The sequence below is a fragment of the Thalassophryne amazonica genome, chromosome 7 (genome assembly GCF_902500255.1).
Source record: "Thalassophryne amazonica chromosome 7, fThaAma1.1, whole genome shotgun sequence".
Classification (NCBI taxonomy): domain Eukaryota; kingdom Metazoa; phylum Chordata; class Actinopteri; order Batrachoidiformes; family Batrachoididae; genus Thalassophryne; species Thalassophryne amazonica.
Window position 1 is genome coordinate 49,514,003 of NC_047109.1, and position 19,363 is coordinate 49,533,365.

At 41.4% G+C, this 19,363-nt stretch overlaps 1 protein-coding gene across 1 annotated transcript; it reads right to left on the bottom strand.

Annotated features, from left to right (window-relative positions):
- Positions 1-219: 219 nt before the first annotated feature.
- LOC117513885 (uncharacterized protein C1orf232) lies at positions 220-10,209 on the bottom strand. The gene is made up of 4 exons (XM_034174119.1): positions 9,918-10,209; positions 5,886-5,954; positions 5,513-5,619; positions 220-680 (listed from the first exon to the last, which is right to left on the bottom strand). The coding sequence occupies exons 1-4, from the start codon at positions 9,996-9,998 to the stop codon at positions 317-319; spliced, it is 621 nt and encodes a 206-aa protein (XP_034030010.1). The 5' UTR covers positions 9,999-10,209; the 3' UTR covers positions 220-316.
- Between the last annotated feature and the right edge of the window lie 9,154 nt (positions 10,210-19,363).

Here is a 19,363-nt window from a genome sequence, read left to right on the forward strand (position 1 = left end):
GGTTATTGTATGGCCTTGCCTTGCAATATGGAGCGCCTTGGGGCAACTGTTTGTTGTGATTTGGCGCTATATAAGAAAAAAGTTGATTGATTGATTGAAACATTTCCTAATAAACTGCAGTTAGCTGTTGAGCTTGAACCAACTGTGTGACTTATTATTGGGAATTAGTTTTATATTTCTGAGCCCAGCTGGAATATTTTAGAACACAGTAATGAGAATTTTTTTTTTATTAATCCATTGTGAAGCCACAACCTCCTAAACGTCCTCCCCACGTGACAACCTGTGTGACATCATGTGCTTCATGGTCTCCAGTTCTTCAGTTGGTCTTGGTCATGCCTTTCGTCTTCAGCTCTGCCAGCTTGCTGGTGACAAAGTTCCACTTGAACGATGCCTCCTCGCTGCCTCCTCCCAGAGACACATATTTGGAGAAGCTGTTGTTGCTGCTGTTTGCGCCTCCTCCTTGGCTCTCCTCTCCCTCTGTGATCTGGCTGTCCTGCCTCTCCTCCCCTCCGGCCTCTGTCGCCCCCTCCTCACCCTCACCTGCCGCCGCCTCATTTGCAGCAGTGCCAGATGCCGCCGCTTCCGCCTGCTTTTTGGCAGCCCAGTTTGCTGCAAAGCTATCCCAGAATCCTGAGCGCCTCGTGGGTCGCGGAGGCTCCTGAGGTTTTACAGCAAGTGGACTGTAAAAATTCAGAAAGAGATGAGAATGAATCAGAGCCTAGGTGTCAAATACAATCCCACTGAGGGCAAATTTTGTACATGCATTCAAGAGTGTGCAGTGACAATAAAGTCCGTTCTTCTGTTATGACGTGAGTGCAAATGCAGAGAACAGCCAGTATGTTTTCGAACAGTGTTCTTTAATCAGTGCCGATTTCAATCCAGGGACATAAGTGATCAATGTTCAAAGCACACATTCCAAAAATCCACAGGCTAAACTCAGGAAATGCAGACAGGCAGTGCAAGTGAGCACCCAGAGATCAAACTTGCAGAACACAAAGACAAAGAAACACTAGAGTGAAGGCAACTGACATACCACCAACCAAGAAGTAGAAAGCAGGAAAACAGGGTTTAAGTAGACTGGGAGGTGATCACAACTGTCAGCAGGTGCACAGATGGCTGAATGAATTCAGGTGTGAGAGCCAAAAGAAAGAAAGCAAACCAAACAAGAACAGAGAAGACTGTGTCAAAGTAAAACAGGAAGTGAGGCAAAACTGACAAACCAATAGAATAAAAGCAAACTTCAATAAAACTTAGAAACGACTGAAACCCAGAAATAATTACTAGAACAGAGAACACAACTTAACCAAGACTGGAACTGCCTTAAAATAAATGCAAATCTGAGACTGCATATACCACTAGATACTAAATAACACAGGGGGACAGACATCAGGGACATGAACCACAACATCTACTTGTTTTTGTTGTTCTTCTTCTAATTCTTCTTCTTAAACAATTTAGGTCAAAAAATTTATCTAAAATAAATAAATTTCAGCCACAAAACAGGATATCATTTTTAAAAAACAATATTGACTAATTATATTTTTAATATAATAAGTCAATATTGTTTTTTTAAAAATGATAACCTGTTTTGTGGCTGAAAATTATTTATTTATTTTAGATTAATTTTTGACCTACATTGTTTAAGAAGAAGAATTAGAAGAAGAAGAACAAAAACAAGTAGATGTTGTGGTTCATGTACCTGCTGTCTGTCCCTTGTGTTATTTAGTATCTGCCAATTGGTTAATGCACTTGGCTTCAGTGCAGAAGGTTCCAGGTTCAAATCCCACCCCTGCCACATTTCTCCATGTAATGTGGAGTTGCGTCAGGAAGGGCATCCGGCGTAAAACCTGTGCCAATTCAACATGCAGATCCACCTTGGATTTGCTGTGGCAACCCAGAGTGCAAACAAAGAGCAGCTGAAGGGACTTACTTTTACTATTGACTTATTATATTTTTGTGTTTATATAGTATAAAATGTTTCACAGAGCAGTGTTATCGAGCAGACAGTTGTATCTGTTGTGGCAATAAAAAGAAAAATGCACACACACACATACACACACAAGAACAGTCCAAACTGAATGCACACTGTAAAATGGTCACAGAAGACACGTTTGTGGAATAAAAGTCATAATCAAACACAAATGATGCAGTTGAACACAGCTGAAGCCCTGCTGGATGCATATCCACATAACCATCACATCTTTGACCCGTTTTTGGTCTCTGCTAAACATGTGTTTGTTGCATTTTGTGTGTGTGTGTGTGTGTGTGTGTGTGTGTGTGTGTGTGTGTGTGTGTGTGTGTGTGTGTGTGTGTGTGTGTGTGTGTGTGTGTGTGTGTGTGTGTGTGTGTGTGTGTGTGTGTGTGATCTCCAATCCCTCAGACAGCACTGCATGGAGAATTTGTCGCCCTTTATCATGCACTACAACATAAAGTTAAATTCACAAATGCTACTTAAAACTTTACTGTGCAAAAATGAAGCCTTGTGTTAATCTTGTCAAGAAGCAATGCCATTGTCTCTGGGCTGGGAAGCATCTGGGTTGGATCATCTCACAGTGGAAATGTGCATTGTGTTGAGATGAATCAGTGTTCCAGATCTTTTCTGGAAGAAATGTGTACCTTGTGTTGTGAAAGTGTCGTGACACGGACCCACAACAGGGGGCGTAAATGAACGGACAATGGATAAGCCAAAAGTAACAATTTAATGTTGTGAATCACACAACGACGTACAGACAATAACAATATAGTGACTGTCAATCATACACCAGGTGACGTGTGGGCAGGCTCGACGATAGAAGACGCCTGGCGAGAGAAGAGCCGGATCCACACAGCTTCCACTGCCAACGGAGCTGAAGAACACCGGAGCCGCCAAGCCCTGCGCCCCAGGTGGCCGCTGTCTTCAGCAGTCAGACCCGGTACTGCTGGCAGAGAACAGAGACAGTCCTGATGAGTGTGAGGTCGCACACTCAGTAATCCCACAGTCTGTATTCAGTAAGGAGGGAGAACCTCCACCTTCAATCACACACTCGTGCAGCTCCTGTCTAACCACTTATCTGGTTGGGGTGTGAAGCGAAGCCGTCCCTGATCACACCAAACGCCAATCCCACAGATAAGGACACACCACAGGAAAACGGCTGCAAAGAAGTTCAGATTATTACTCAATGTTTTGAGTCAGCAGAGAAAATTACCTGATTGGTAGTTGATTTCTCGGCGAGGAGGTGGAGTCGCAGTCCGGCCTTTATGGAGATGGTGATGAGTTGGCTGAGTGACAGCTGGTGCTGATGAAGAGTGACAGCTGTCACTCCCAGTGGCTCCGGTGCCCTCTCGTGCTTGAAGCCCGCACTCCAAGCAGGGCGCCATCTGGTGGTGGTGGGCCAGCAGTACCTCCTCTTCAGCGGCCCACACAACACCTTGTGTTTTGGATCAAAGACAAAAAGGACCATCCAGTTATTAGCAACAAGTCCAAAAGCCAGGGTCTGTCATGGTATGGGGTTGTGTCAGTGCCCTTGGCAAAGGTGAGTTACACTTTAGTGATGACAGCATTAATGCAGAAAAGTACATTGAGATTTTAGGACACATACTGTATGCTGCCTTCTAGATGATAGCTTTTCCAAGGAGGTCCACGCATTTTTCAGAAAGACAATACAAACCCACTTTCTGACATATTGTAAAGACATGGCTGTAGAAGAAGAAGATGGTACTAGAAGGAATGGCACCATTGCAAAGTGGTAAATGCTTCTTTGGCATGTGTGGCAGGTCTCAGTTGCAGGAATGGATGTATATGAACAACTGAAATTGTAGTTGACCACACAAGACATGAAACATTTTGTATCCATACAGTCTGTGATAAAAGAAAGGTCAAAGTCAGTGTAAGTCACTGCGGCGGTTTTGTTTGTTTTGTTTTGTATATATATATATATATATATATATATGTTTTTTTTTTTTGCATTTTCCATCCCATCCCAGCTTTTTTGATTAGAGGTTGTCGTACAAACTACAAGATTTATAAAAATGTTGTATTTTCCCTTTTTGATTTCATTTATAAATTTGTTTTCAATTCAGTTTTATTGTAGTTTGATGAGCAGTGATAACTGCTAATGCACATCCCTGTGTGCACAAGCAGGGTGTACGTGTCTCATGAACTTGCATATCATCACCTTCCTAAAATAATGGCCGAAGTCATGTTTTGGAGAATATTACTTTGGCCATTATTTTAGGAAGGTGACGATATGTAAGGCATATTTAAATACTGCACTGTATAAATAAATCTCAGCTGGACTTGGTCGATGATGCAGTTACTTTCTGCTGCCTCGTGACAGCAATGCTTCCCACCTGATTTTAGGTTCACAGATGCCTGCAAATTCACATGCTTTGATAAAGTCGGTACTCAAGGTATAAATGGCAACTACATCTGTTGGAGGCAAGCAATAACATTTGTTCACAACACTGCACTGTGCATGCTGCGGCTCTGTGTGCTGTTGCTTCGTGGACTGCATGGCGGTAATACAGAGCCCATGATCCTATCTCAGTATTTCAACTATGCTGTGATGTGAAGGAGCAACAGGACTCTGCAACAGTGCAGTTAAAATAAACAAAAAATAAAACTAGTTTGCTATTAACTGACCACTAGGGTGGTCACACTGCTGGGTGTTGAATGACATCCAACCCATGAACCGATTACATGTAGACCCCTGACCATTGCTGACTCAATGTGACACACGGTGTATTCGGTGTGAATGCGCAATGTTCACATCTAGAACACATGATGATTGCGTGCCACAGACTTTGCACATTACAATATTTCCTTTGCACACCCCGAACAGGATGCATGGGAATGCTGTCCAAAGAATTTGAATGCAGTTCGACTGCAGTTCAACTTAAGGTCGAATTGCACGAATGACATTCGAATGTCCATTTGTACAGCAGTAGGAAAGTGGTATGAACAAATGTTTTCCAGTACAAGCGACGCACAAATTTGCCGACTGCTGTAGGAATTTTGTACGAGGCATTCAAGTGCAGTTCAAATGCAGCATGAATTGCACAAATGTCGTTCGAATGTCAATTCGTACGGCATTCATGCAATTCATACTCTAGTGTGAAGTGGGTATAACATTTAAGCTGGATCATCGACCAGACCTAAAGTTGTTGGGGCCCATATTCGGCCCTCGGGCCTGAAGTTGGACATTTCTTGATTAGAGCTGAGCTTTGAACTTATTTACCAGTTGCAATTATTGCACTTGAACATTATTTTACAGCAGATTAATTTTATTTGTATTTTGTATTTGATTTTCAGGTATACTGACCAACAGTTTTGCTAACGTGTTCCACAGAAGCCAACAAGATTTGAATGTCCTTGAAGCCAGATATAATTAATTATGTAATCTGTCATATGTTCAGAAGATACTTCACACACTGCCCCGTCCTGTGTCTGTTTAAGCAGGTTCGAACATGTACAGAGTTTACAGAAACCACAAAGCTGAAGGCAAAAAGATAAAAACCAGAGATTTTCACTCACTGGTCAGCAACTGGTGGACTCTCAGTCTCTTCTAGAAGCTGGTGCTCATCATCTTTATTGAAAAGAGCTGATAGCCTGTTCCAGCTTTTTGACCCAGCCCCCTGCACCTGCATTAAATTGCACAGGATCAAAGGTCAAATTACCTGTTCATTGAAGTCAGTGAAGAGCCAGTTAAGAAATAAAGGTGAAACGTGGCTTCTGTCACGAGTGTAGACAGGCTGTTAGACACCTAATGACAAAAGTCCATTTGGACAACCAGATTGTAATTGTTTTCACATGAGGGTTGCGTTCATTGAAACATTTAAAATATTTCAGAAATAGTTTGTGTGTTAAAAAAAATCCACATCTTAAAGAAGCCAAATGCAGCACGTACTTTCCTGGCCAGCTGCGCAACAGCATTGGGCCCCTCATCCTCCTGGACAGGGCTCATGTCAGTCTCCACCTCAGAGAGCTGCAGCAGAACAACAATACAATCAACCTGTATGGATTTCACAATTCTGCATACTGTGGATAGGAGCGATGCGCACGAGTCGCCATCTAGTGCAAAATACGTCCATTACAACTGACTCAGACTTTTTTTTTTTGTCATTCAGTAGAAAACATCACAGATGCTGTCGCAGAACAAAATATCGATGCATTGCTTGAATAGATAAAAGCATAGAATACCAGTCCAAGGTGTGGGACAGTAATTAAAAAAACAATCGATAACTGTCTCTGTATCTGTGAATACACAATATACAATAAATAAATAAATAAAGCACACAGGATATTGCACATATGAAGATGCTACAAGGACAAAGTTACTACCCAATGCTACAATATATCCTACATTCTATACTGCACAGTTCTTTATATCAATTTGTATTGTCTTATGGCAACTGGATAAAAGCTGTCCCTGAATCTGCATGTTTTGCAACTCAGGCTATGGTATCATCCACATGAGGGCAAAAGGGAAAACAGATTGTTAAAGGAATGTGACGTGTCCCTCATTATCTTTCTTGCCCTGGACAAGCAGCGCTGTTCTGCCAGTTTACCAGTGGTTGGTAGCCTGGCCTTATCTTCTCTGCCAACCCAACTCTAACAATGGCAACCCAAAGAAAATGAGAAGAATATGTTAAATGTTGAGGAAAAGGTGTCTGCATATGTCTGCCAGCCAATACTGGCAATATGACTCTTTCCAAATGACAGAGGAAGAAGTCAGACCTTTGTGGCATCATAAGGCATAAATGTCAAGAAAGAAGATAAAAGGATTCTGAAGTGTTAAAGCTATCCGTGTGTGTGTGTGTGTGTGTGTGTGTTTCCTCATAAGTGTACTGCCTGAGACATATGAACACAAAGTATAGCAGCTGAATCAGTAAATTTAAAAAAAACTATAAACAGCTTATGAAACTGATTTTTCATGAACTGCAGGAAGTTGCCAAAAACAAATTATATAGATTTATCGAACAAAATAAATTGTGTTTACAATACAGAAAATGCCAATAAAAAAAAAAATAGTGACACCCAGACAACTCTGAAGGAGATACAGGCTTCTGTGGTTGTGGCTAGAGAAACTGTGCAGAGTGCAGGTTTTGCCTCAGCATCACTAGTTACATAGCTTCATGATGAAGTGGTAAAAAAAAGGACATAAGACTTTTCAGCTGCTTTTTGCCTGGATTTGATCTGTTTTCCTGTTTTACAATCCTTGATTCCACTCCAACAAGAAGCACCATACACAGTTTATCCACAGAAGCCTAAAATTCTTTAAGAGCTGTCATTGGTGTCTTGGTCGCTTCCCTCACTAAAATCCTTGCAGAGTGGTCACTTAATTTTTGAGACTGCCTATATGACACAGATTTCCCATATGGTACCAAACCGTTTGTATTTCTTAATGATTGATGTGACTGAAGTCCACGACATTTTCAGTGAATTGGAAATGTTCTTGTATCCATCCCCTGATTATTGAAAGAAAGCTCATTGTAAAAGTGACGATTTATTCATTACATTTAGAACAAATTGCCCCCGTCACAACTTTTGTTGGAAGGTGTTGTCTTCCTTACATGCAGGAATGGATGTATATTAACAAATGAAGTTGACCACACAGAACAAGAAATATCTTGGGTTCATACAGTCTGCAGTGAAACAGAAGACAAAGTAAATGTAAGTATAACAGCATTTTGTTTTAATTTGCATTTTCCATATCGCCCCAACGTTTTCTGATTTGGTGTTGCATTTGTCTGTTGATTAGTTTGTAAAAGCATAACACCAATTAAACATGTCTTAAACCATTGCACAATAATGTAGTATATGTAGGGAAGCACGAGTGCATCCAGAAAGTATTCACAGCGCTTCACTTTTTCCACATTTTGTTATGTTACAGCCTTATTCCATAAAGGATTAAATTAATTTTTTTCCTCAAAATTCTACACACAATACCCCATAATGACAATGTGAAAAAAACATTTTTTGTAATTTTTGCAAATTTATGAAAAATACTAAGAAATCACACATAAATATTTACAGCCTTTGCCATGAAGCTCAAAATTGAGCTGAGGTGCATCCTGTTTCCACTGATCATCCTTGAGATGTTTCTACAACTTACTTGGAGTCCACCTGGGGTAAATTCAGTTGATTGGACATGATTTGGAAAGGCACACACCTGTCTACATATAAGGCCACATAGTTGACGGTGCATATCAGAGCACAAACCAAGCATGAAGTCAAAGGAATTGTCTGTACACCTCTGAGACAGGATTGTCTCGAGGCAGAAATCTGGGGAAGAGTACAGAAACATTTCTGCTGCTTTGAAGGTACCAGTGAGCACAGCGGCTTCCATCATTCATGAATGGAAGACATTCGGATCCACCAGGACTCCAAACAGAGATAGCTAGGGAGGTGACCAAGAACCCAATGGTCACTCTGTCAGAGCTCCAGGATTCCTCTGTGGAGAGAGGAGAACCTTTCAGAAGGACAACCATCTTTGCAGCAAGGCCTGTATGGTAGAATGGCCAGACAGAAGCCATTCCTTAGTAAAAGGCTCATGGCAGCCTGCCTGGAGTTTGCAAAAAGGCATCTGTAGGACTCTCAGACCATGAGAAACAAAATTCTCTGGTCTGATGAGACAAAGATTAAAGTCTGACGTGAATTGGAAGAAACCAGGCACCATCCCTGCAGTGAAGCATGGTGGTGACAGCATCATGCTGTGGGGATGTTTTTAAGCGGCAGGAACTGGGAGACTAGTCAGAACTGAGGGGAAAGATGAAAGCAGCAATATACAGAGACATCCTGGATGAAAACCTGCTCCAGGACTCCCTTGAACTCAGTTGGGGGCGACAGTTCATCTTTCAACAGGACAATGACCCTATGGACAGCCAATATATCAAAGAAGAAGCTTCAGGACAACTCTGTGAATGTCCAGAGTCCAGACCTGAATCCGATTGAACATCTGTGGCGAGATATGAAAATGGCTGTGCATCGATGCTCCCTATCCAACGTGATGGAGCTTGAGAGATGCTGCAAAGAGGAATGGGCAAAACTGCCCAAAGATAGACATGACAAGGTTGTGGCATCATATTCAAGAAGACTTCAGACTGTAATTGGACATGTGATTTCTTAATGATTTATTTTTAATTAATTTGCACAAATTAAAAAAAACATTTTCATGTTGTCATTATGGGGTGTACTTTCTGAACGCACCGTAGGTAAAGGGGGGGTGGGGGGGGAGTGGATAGATGATAGAAAAAAATAGAAAGGTAGAAAACTTCAAAATTATACAATTCATTTGTGTCAAATTTCGCATTCACATTGAGCAGCAATGGTTGAAACATCAGAGGCGATCACTCTGCACTCCCATCAAAACACGGATGCCCAGTATTCACTGATGTTCACGTAGAGGCCGTAGCACTGTGATACTACAATTTGAGCCTGGTTTATTTAAGCCTGAGGCCCTGAATATCTGTCTCATCTCTCTGACAGTCAGTGGAATGCCAACTAATCCGTCTGCTCGGCTCCACTGATGGATCAAGTTTCCCAGGCCTCCAGAGATCTGGGTCAGTGCAACACTGTCAGTTTTGCTGGTATCAAACCCTGGATGGATCTGTGTGCCATCTTAAGGCTATGAAGCCTCTGCTTGGAATGTTCCTTTGAGCTCAGTTTGATGACTGTGGATGGACAATGGTCTGTGTAACAAATACTGCTCTTCAAGTTGATTAGTTTTCAGAGACAGGATTACCAAAGCATGCAAGAGGAAGCACTAAGAAAGCCCAACTTCTGCCTTAAAGTTCCCCTTTAGCAGAAATCAAAGATAAGCTTTCAAATTGTGTCACCTGAATACTTTGTCCAAAAAAAAACAAAAAAAAAAACAGTAATTCCATCCAAGTAAGTCACCAAGTGAAACAGACAAGGAGCATTAACAAAGGTTATGTACCTCATCGACAGCTTCCTCCTCATAATCAGGGTTAATGGTCTTCAACACCTTGTTCTTGTACACCTTCCACACTGGATTCATACTTGAATAGATGAGTACTCAAGCACTCAGAGCAGCCCCCGTGCAGACCTCTCTCCACCTCTGTGGTCCACCCTCCACCGAGACACCACTTCCAGCTTCAGCTCGCCTCAGTTGGACCTGCGTTGTCCTGTTTCCACACGTGAGACTCGCTGCCCGCACTGTCTCATCACGCTTCTCTTTACTCTGATTCCGACGGTCTCTCCAGGCAACCTGGGGGAGTTTGACAGCTGCTTTCCTTCCCCATAGAGCGTCTGAACAGGTAAAGGTAGGAAGCTGCTGCAACGTGACCACGCAAGCATGGCGTCATGGTTCAGAATCTCCTCTTGGTTACCTGGAAACAGGTATGGATTTCCTCATGTATATTTCAGATGTTCTCTTTTCCAGCAGCCAGAGGTCCATTGTTAGTCCGGCTCTTGTAACCTCAACACAAAGGCGCATGAATGTCATTGTCTTGTGTAGATCTGGATGTGTTTTGGGGGGAAAATGAGTTTTCAAGCAATAGCAGTTCATCACCATGTGAAAGTTTATAGAAGTTGACAAACTGAATTTATTTTCTGAACAGCTGAGCCGGTGTTCAGTATTATAACAGCACACACAAACCGGCTGTGCTTTATGACTTTATTGGAGTTAAACGCCTGCCGTTTATTTATGGAAACACCTTTATTACATTACACTCTAAAAGCCACTTATCTTCCTGACAGGTCCGTGTAGCTGCACGTCAATCAGATTTTTGTTAGTGGTTGCTTAGCAACGTGAGGCAGCTGCATTCAGATAAAGAAAGATGTATAAGGCTTTGATAACTGATTGGGGTTCAGCAGCCATACATGAGTATACAGTCAGCGACTGAAGTGGCATCAGAGGGCTGATGCACACCACAATACAAATGTACAATCATGTCTGTAATGGTGTTTTTTGACTATGTATGGGTGATACTACGAAATGCTGTATCACACAAATATCTTGCTGATCAGTATATGCCTTAGATCAAGGCTTCTTGATGAAATACACACAAATAATATATATATATATATATATATATATATATATATATATATATATATACACACACACACAGAGACACACACAAAATACTATATATTATATTGAGATATACAAAAAAAGTGTTTTTCAGATCATGATTTCCTTAACCTATGACCAATATATTCTGAAATTGAAGCACCTCTAGATATCTATCCAACTAATATTTCCACCAAGTTTGGTCCATCTAGGCTTCTTGATCACTGAGATATACAAAAAAGATGTCTTTTTCTAACCGTGTTTTCTATGACCTTGACCTTGGACCAAACTAGTTCAAAATTTTTCCAAGCATATTCCCATCACACACACACACATATGCCTGTGAAAACAATACCTTGCCATTGCCACATTGCTAACATGCAGGGTAATAATTGTAGAAAAATTTAAAGGACCTCGACCTACACCTTGATGCCTGCCAATAATGTTACAACAGAAATATGATGATAACTAATAGCTGTGGTGCACACTTATTCACACAGCTTATATTCATGTAAATATAACCAGTATGGGTTTGAGTATAATCTTGATTATACACCTGTGAAACCTGAGCTGACCTGCAGCTCTCCTGTTTCGGGGTTTGATTACTATGCACAGTTTGGTGGTAATGAGTGAGGTTAGGCCGGTCCATACGATCAGCATGAATTATGGATGGAGTTCCATGGGCAACACCCCTTCACACCCTTTCCGATGGATGCTGGTGATTTGAAAAGCAGCCAGGTTTTTTTTTTTTTTTTTTGGAGGATCATGTTTTAGACCAGGGCTATTCAACTATATTTTTCCGAGGGCCAAATGTGTCAGAATACTATGATCTGTGGGCCGGACATTCTTGTGACCTGTACTATTACTCTCGGATGTACATTTCAGTCTAAAATTTAGACTGAAAAAGACACACCCCAACTATCCCCAGGATTAACACACAACCAAGACAGTGGACTGAAGAGCTGCTGCAGCATGGACAATTTTATCAGACATCTACTGTATTTTTAAAAAGTAAGACTGCGATAAAATGCATTTAAATATGCAAAAACAGGAGCAACTATTTCAGTATCTGCATATATAGTTACAAGATGAAATCAACGTGTGCCTTAGTGATCTTGTCCCCTCTTAATTGCGGAAGAAAATGAATGGATGGATGAAATGCATAAAAATTTAATTTTAGTGCATTGCACCAATGAACACCTTTGTAAAAAAAAAAAAAAAAATATTAACATTTGCTTACACTTGTGGCAATGCAGTTATACTTATACTTCATGGTCTCAAGAAGTTTAATGGGGTCATATTGTGCAAAACGTTTTTCTTTTTTTTTTACCTTTTACAGTTGACTACAGGTGGGACTTTGTGCGTAACATCTCAAAAGATCTACATTTCTTTGAATTTGCATGCAGAAATGACCCAGATATTATCAACATTTATGCATGAAACAGCTTACTTTAGACTTCTGTCATATCTGTAACAGAAACCCACATATGGACTCTTGCTTGTACTTTGAGTCACAATCACTGAGATGGTTTCCAGTCTACATGACACAAACAGTCTGAAAAAAGATCACCATTATAGTGCTTATTTTTCCTGAAGACGTGTGAATGATATTCTTTAAGGAAGCATCACAACATTGTCACTGCATTTTTGGATACACACAAATATTGTTGGGGTTTGGTTCCATATCCACATGTCCCTGTGTCCTTTTGTGTAGTTTTGTCCTCCAGTGTGTCGGTCCTGTGTTTGTCGAGTGGGCGTTTCCCCTCAGTGTCTTGTGTGAGTGTTTGTGTCCTAGTCTGGGTGTCTGTCAAGTGTGCATGTTTGTGGATTAGTGTGTGGGTGTGTGTGTTCTCCCCTGGCTGTCATTCGTGTGGTGCCGCCTGGCAGTTTGTCCTTTGTACGTACCTGTGGTCAGTCTGTTCTTCATTTATGTGATCGGTCCTCTGTGTGTGTCATTATGTTTTCGTGTTCTTCAGTCTTCATTAGGTTTCAATCAGTTTATTTTGTGTTCTGGCAACTGTTGGGTTCCTTGTTGATTTTTGTACTTTGGTTTCTGGATTTAGTTTTTGTTGTGGTTCTGTTCTTTAAGTAGTGTGATTACTGAATGCCTCTTTTCTTGTGTTAGTTTCTTGTCAGTTTGGCCTCTGTTTGCACTTTTACTGTTTTTTAGTTCCACATTGGTTTTGGTGTCTTGTACTTTGAATTATATTTTGGGGGTTTTTTTACTTCCTCTGTGTATTTTACTATCTTATTATGTTTTATTTCCACCTACCTATTAGATGTCTGCTTTAGTTAATTTTCTCCTTTTGAATGGTTCTTGACCTTTGACCCATCACAAACCTGCCCTCCATTTTGGTTCATCAGTTGAGTCAGTACTGAAGTCACACCTGTTCGGTTCCTCACTACCGGTCAATTATTTTCCTGTTTGTTCATTCGTGATCCACGTTCTGTCGTCCTACACCTGTGTGGTTGGCTGTGAATAAGTGTTCTTCTCATTGTTGTGTCTGAGGGATTTTGGATTTTCACACTGTTTGTTTGTTCATTTTGGACTGTTTGAGGATTTTGGGTTTGCAGTCACCTAGAGTGATTGTTCAATCTGGCATAATCATTGTCACCTGGAGAAATAATAAATAATCTTTTGGGCCCAGCCTCCTGTGTTTGCTGCCTGCATCCTGGGGTCCAACCCTTGTACCTTAGTGATCTTGCCCACTTATAATATTACCCACTTAAAGGGATGAATTTTACAGGTGGGTAAGATGCAAAAGAGCAACATCAAATCTTCCATCTTTTCATCCCAGTAACTTTGATTTTGATGTGAAGCACTGAACATGGACTTGCTATTTGCAGTTTTGACATGCGCACTGAATGTTAATCCACAGTGGGTGAATAATTACTCACCTGTCTGCAGGAAGTAATTATTTTTTTCTGAAATCTTTCAATTTCACCATTTAAAGCACCAATACAGATATTGACAATACATTATGTAAAAATATCCACTGCACTGTATTATTTTTTTTTAAAGTTGCCTTTCTAAAGCACTTTTTGTTATATCATAAATATCAACTATATTTTGTTTGATTTTTGTTCTTTCCCCCACAAATGCTCCATAGACACGGAAGTGATGCTTTCAGAAAATACCTTTTTCTGATAAATTATTTGTTGCCCACTGTTCTTTTACAGAAGGAAACCAGGCTCAGTGGACGTGTCCCACGGACAAAGCAGGATTCCAAATAAGGATGTCTGTGAAGCGTAGCAGAGAAGACAAAAACATGATGTCTGATTTCTACATTTACTACGTTTACACTCTCTTCTGGGAAAGAAGATTAACAGACACACGCAGAACATAATGCTCGTGCTCTCCCTTCGCTCACTGCCTCCGGGGGTACAGATGTGGGACCCGCAAAGAATCCACGTCATGGCCACGGAGCTCTGCGGCTGCGGTATACCGAGACCCTGGCGCTCTGCATCAAAACAGCGAGTGTAGTCTCTGGACCTGTTGCCAGAGTTGGCACAGCTCCGCACAGCAGAGAGGGGGGCGGTGTGAGCGGCCCGCTGCGGCGTTTACCGAGTCTGCAGACTCAGTAAGCGCATCGGAGGCAGAGCAATCGCGGTGATGCCGACCGGTGCCGCCACCGGCCCGCCTGATAACGACGCAGAACACAATGCGCTGTTCACATCTAACTTCTGTGGTGTTCTGTGGGTTGCGAGCGCCGCATACAAGTAGTTGCCGTACTCAAAAGACCAAGATTCCTTGTGGATAGGACATGTGCAGAACACAAAATAATGTTCCTTTCTATGGGGATATCCCGATGCGTGTTTATATGACCTGATATTCAGGTTGTAAAAGGAGTAACCCAGGGGTCTTATTCGGGGTTTTAAAAACCGGAATATGAGCATATTCATGTTTTTGCGGGTGTTTACATGGCCGTGCGCAACCGGGTTATTGCTAATATTCCGGTTATGAAAGGGTTATGAAAGGGTTATTGGGTGCATGTAAACATAGTCATTTTGTTAATAGCAGCAGAAATTCGTGCACCTGTAGGACTTTGACGATGTTTAATACAATAATAATAAGAATGGGGTGGCACGGTGGATTACAGTGCTAACCACTAGGTTAGCAATGTTGCCTCTCAGTTGTTTCTGACCTGCTCCTTTCTGTGTGGAGTTTGCATGTCCTCTCCATGTTCATGTCAGTTCCCACTGGGTGCTCCAGCTTCCTCCTACTTCCAAAGACATGCCACTTCGGTGAATTGTTGACTTTAAATTGACCGTAGGTATGTATGTGTGACTGAGTTTGTCTCTGTGTGTCAGCCCTGTGATAGACAGGTGGCCAGTCCATGGTGTACACTGCCTCTCACGCAATGACAGCTGGGATAGGCTCCAGTCACCACCACCACCACCACCCCAAACCCCAAAGACCCTTAACTGGAACAAGCAGGTACAGCAAAATGAATGAAATGTGGCCATTTTCAATATACAGTGGGGAAAATAAGTATTTGATCCCCTGTCAGTTTTGCAGGTTTTTCCCACGTACTGTAATTTTTATCGCAGGTACACTTCAACTGTGAGAGACAGAATCTAAAAAAAAAATAAAATAAAAAAAATCCAGAAAATCACATTGTATGATTTTTAAACAATTAATTTTCATTTTATTGCATAAAATAAGTATCTGAACCCATAGAAAAACAGATCTTAACAATTGCTACAGAAAAACATTTGTCTGCCATTACAGAGGTCAGACGTTTCCTGTAGTTCTTGACCAAGTTTTCACACACTGCAACAGGGATTTTGGTCCACTCCTCCATACAGATCTTCTCCAAATCTTTCAGGTTTGGAGTTTCAGCTCCCTCCAAAGATTTTCTATTGAGTTCAGGTTTGGAGACTGGCCAGGCCACTCCAGGACCTTCAAATGCTACAGAGCCCCTCCTTAGTTTCCCTGGCTGTGTGTTTTGGTTTCATTGTCATGCTGGAAGACCCAGCCATGACCCATCTTCAATGCTCTTACTGAGGGAAGGAGGTTGTTTGCCAAAATCTCGCAATACATGACCCCATCCATCCTCCTTTCAATACGGTGCAGTCGTCCTGTCCCCTTCGCAGAAGAGCACCCCCAGAGTATGATGTTTCCACCCCCATGCTTCACAGTTGGGATGATTTTCTTGGGGTTGTTCTCATCCTCTAAACATGGTAAGTGGAGTTGATTCCAAAAAGCTCTATTCTGGTCTCATCTGACCATATGACCTTCTCCTATGCCTCCTCTGGATCATCCAGATGGTCACTGGTGAACTTCAAACGGGCCTGGACATGTGCTGGCTTGAGCAGGGGGACCTTGCTGCCCTGCAGGATTTTAAACCATGGCAGCATCATGTGTTACTAATGTAATCTTTGTGACTGTGGTCCCAGCTCTCTTCAGGTCATTGACCAGGTCCTCCTGTATAGTTCTGAGCTTTCTCAGAATCATCCTTACCCCACAAAGTGAGATCTTGCATGGAATCCCAGACCGAGGGAGATTGACAGTCATCTTGTGTTTCTTCCACTTTCTAATAAATAATCATAACAGTTGTTGTCTTCTACCAAGCTGCTTGCCTCTTGTCCTGTAGTCCATCCCAGCCATGTGCAGGTCTATAGTTTTGTCCCTGGTGTCCTTAGACAGCTCTTGAGTGTGTGAACAGGTGTCTTTTATACAGGTAACAAGTTCAAACAGGTGCAATTAATACAAGTAAAGAGTGCAGAATAAGAGGGCTTCTTAAAGAAAAATTAACAGGTCTGTGAGAGATAGAATTCTTGCTGGTTGGTAGGGGGTAAAATAATTATTTTATGCAATAAAATGCAATTATTTAAAAATCATAAAATGTGACTTTCTGGATTTTTTTTTTTTTTTAGATTCTGTCTCTCACAGTTGAAGTGTACCTATGATAAAAATTACAGACCTCTCCATTCTTTGTAGGTGGGAAAACCTGCAAAACTGACAGGGGGTCAAATACTTATTTTCCTCACTGTATATTTCACTATATCTCTGGTGATGGACCTTTTGACTGACTTGAAGACACACAGGATGCCACTGGGGCTCATGTTGTCTCCATCCAGTCTGATCTATACCAAGATTCAGAAGAAGAAGACTTGTATTGTCATTGTACATATGATGAAAATTGTCCCCTCTTAATTGCAGTTATACATCATCAAACCACTGCAGTGGTCGCGGTCAAGTGGTTAGTGCACTTGGTTCAAACCCCACCCCTGCCACATTTCTCCATGTAATGTGGAGTTGCATCAGGAAAGGCATCCAGTGACCATCCAAAACTTGCGCCAAATCAACATGCAGACCCACCTTGGTTCCGCTGTGGAGATGCAGAGTGAAACAAGGGAGCAGCCAAAGGGACTGACTGACACAATTCAACCACTAGGAGCACTGGGCAGCCCGGGTTCAGTGCTCAGGGACTCAGCCCAAATTGTAGGGATGCTAACTAGGTAAAGGGCAGAGAAAGGAGCACACCTTTCTATGGACTATGAAATGACCTGGATTGTATAATTTATATAACCTTTATTTAACCAGATAAAATCCCACTGAGATTGTGACCTCTTTTACAAAGGGTGACCTGGCTAAGAAAGGCAGCAGCACACAATTAAACAACATCAGGATAACCATTAATATATATATAAAAGCAAGCAACTAACAAATAAAAATGTAATCATTCCAGTCAATTTATGTGGCATTGATGAGTAGAAGAGCATGTTTCCATAGTTCCATAGTCATGTTTACTTCCATTTGTTGTCCACTAGGGGGTGGCATGTAATCAATGCTGTGTGACTGTCTCTGTGACCGGTCCCTGTGACTCTGTCACCATTTGAGGGTTAAAGGGCATAAATAGCTGGGAACCAGACAAAACTGAGAGCTCATATTTTATTTGCTCTTGCAGATTATTTTGGCACTGAAGTACTTGAAGCAGATTTCCATGAAGCCAAAATCAACCGTGCCAAACACAACCATTTATATGATGATCTATGGGGATTCATACAATGACAGACAAGTAGCTTCCATAGCTACTACATAACTACTGTGCAAGTCACTAAAAAGACGTGACACAATGAAATCCAGTTAGTATTGTTTTTCTGTTCTGTCAGTTTTACAGAGGAACAGATCAGTGGAGGAACTAAACTGAATCCATGATAAGGAAGAAATCCACAGCAGAGTACTCAGTTTTACAGTTGTATGCAAACGTTTGGACACCCCTGATGATTTCCATGATTTTTCTTTATAAATCATTGGTTGTTTGGATCAGCGATTTCAGTTAAATATATCATATAGCAGACAAACACAGTGATATTTGAGTAGTGAAATAAAACTTCTAGTATTTACAGAAAGTGTGCAATAATTCTTTAAACAAAATTAGGCAGTTGCATAAATTTGGGCACCCCAACAGAAAAAATACATCAATATTTAGTAGATCCTCCTTTTGCAGAAATAACAGCTTCTAAATGCTTCCTATAGCTTCCAATGAGAGTCTGGATTCTGGTTGAAGGTATTTTGGACCATTCTTCTTTACAAAACATCTCCAGTTCAGTCAGGTTTGTTGGTTTCTGAGCATGGACAGCCCGTTTAAAATCACACCACAGATTTTCAATAATATTCAGGTCTGGGGACTGAGATGGACATTCCAGAACATCCTCTGCATGAATGCTTTAGTAGATTTTGAGCAGTGTTTAGGGGTGTTGTCTTGTTGAAAGATCCAGCCCCAGTGCAACTTCAACTTTGTCACTGATTCATCAACATTGCTCTCAAGAATCTGCTAATATTGACTGGAATCCATGTGATCCTCAACTTTAACAAGATTCCCAGTACCTGCACTGGCCACACAGCCCCACAGCATGATGGAACCCCCTCCAAATTTTACTGTAGGTAGCAAGTGTTTTTCTTGGAATGCTGTGTTCTTTTTCAGCCAGGCATACCGCCCCTTGTTATGTCCAAATAACTCAATTTTAGTTTCATCAGTCCACAGCATCTTATTCCAAAATGAAGCTAGCTTGTGCAATGTGCATACCTCAAGAAACTCTGTGGAGTGTATGCAGAAAAGGCTTCCTCTGCATTACAGCATCATACAGCATTTCTTTGTGCAAAGTGCGCTGTATAGTTGAACGATGCACAGAGACACTATCTGCAGCAAGATCATGTTGTAGCTCTTTGGATTGACTATGACTGTTCTCACCATCCTTCGCTTCAGCTTATCTGAGATTTTTCTTGGCCTGCCACTTCGGGCCTTAACTATTACTGTGCCTGTGGTCTTCCATTTCCTCACTATGTTCCTCACAGTGGAAACTGACAGCTGAAATCTCTGAGATAATGTTTGTATCCT